Source organism: Acanthisitta chloris, unplaced genomic scaffold (genome assembly GCF_000695815.1).
Source record: "Acanthisitta chloris isolate BGI_N310 unplaced genomic scaffold, ASM69581v1 C16226722, whole genome shotgun sequence".
Taxonomy (NCBI): domain Eukaryota; kingdom Metazoa; phylum Chordata; class Aves; order Passeriformes; family Acanthisittidae; genus Acanthisitta; species Acanthisitta chloris.
Genome location: NW_008700224.1, coordinates 1 through 488, shown reverse-complemented (window position 1 = coordinate 488; position 488 = coordinate 1). Strand labels below are relative to the sequence as shown.

General features: G+C 55.3%; 1 protein-coding gene across 1 annotated transcript; it reads right to left on the bottom strand.

Annotated features, from left to right (window-relative positions):
- Positions 1-68: 68 nt before the first annotated feature.
- LOC103810365 (transmembrane protease serine 12-like) lies at positions 69-420 on the bottom strand (the record flags this gene model as incomplete). Its single annotated transcript, XM_009083262.1, has 1 exon — positions 69-420. A coding segment is annotated over one exon (352 nt), but the record flags the coding sequence as incomplete, so codon positions are not given.
- Positions 421-488: the final 68 nt, after the last annotated feature.

Genomic DNA, 488 nt, shown 5'->3' with positions numbered 1-488 from the left:
AATCCATTCCTTAACAGCCTCCCAGGGAGGAATTTCTCCCTAACAACTTAATCCAAACCTGCTCCCAGTCAGTTGGATCCCCTTTTGCCTTTGAAAGGCTGTACAAGATGCAGAGAGCTGCAGGGCTGGAGCCCAGGTGGAGTGTCACCTTTCTCGGCCGTGCGTCCCCAGCCGGTGATGGAGCAGATGGAGCTGTTCTCCAGGTGCTCTGCCAGCTGTGCCGAGGGCAGACAGATGGGCTGGATGTAGTGACTGGATCGCACGGCCGAGCGCAGCTCGAACATTGCCAGGTCGTTCTCGAAGGTTTCCCTCCTGAACTTGGGGTGCACAATGATCTTCTTGATCTTCCTCTTGACTGCGTCGGGGCCCAGTTTGTACAGGTTGTGTGTACCCAGGACAGCTCTCCAGAAGCGAGGATTGCTGGGGAGAATCCACAGGGGATTAATGGCTTGGCTTTGCAGAACATGGAATGGGTTGGGTTGGAAGGA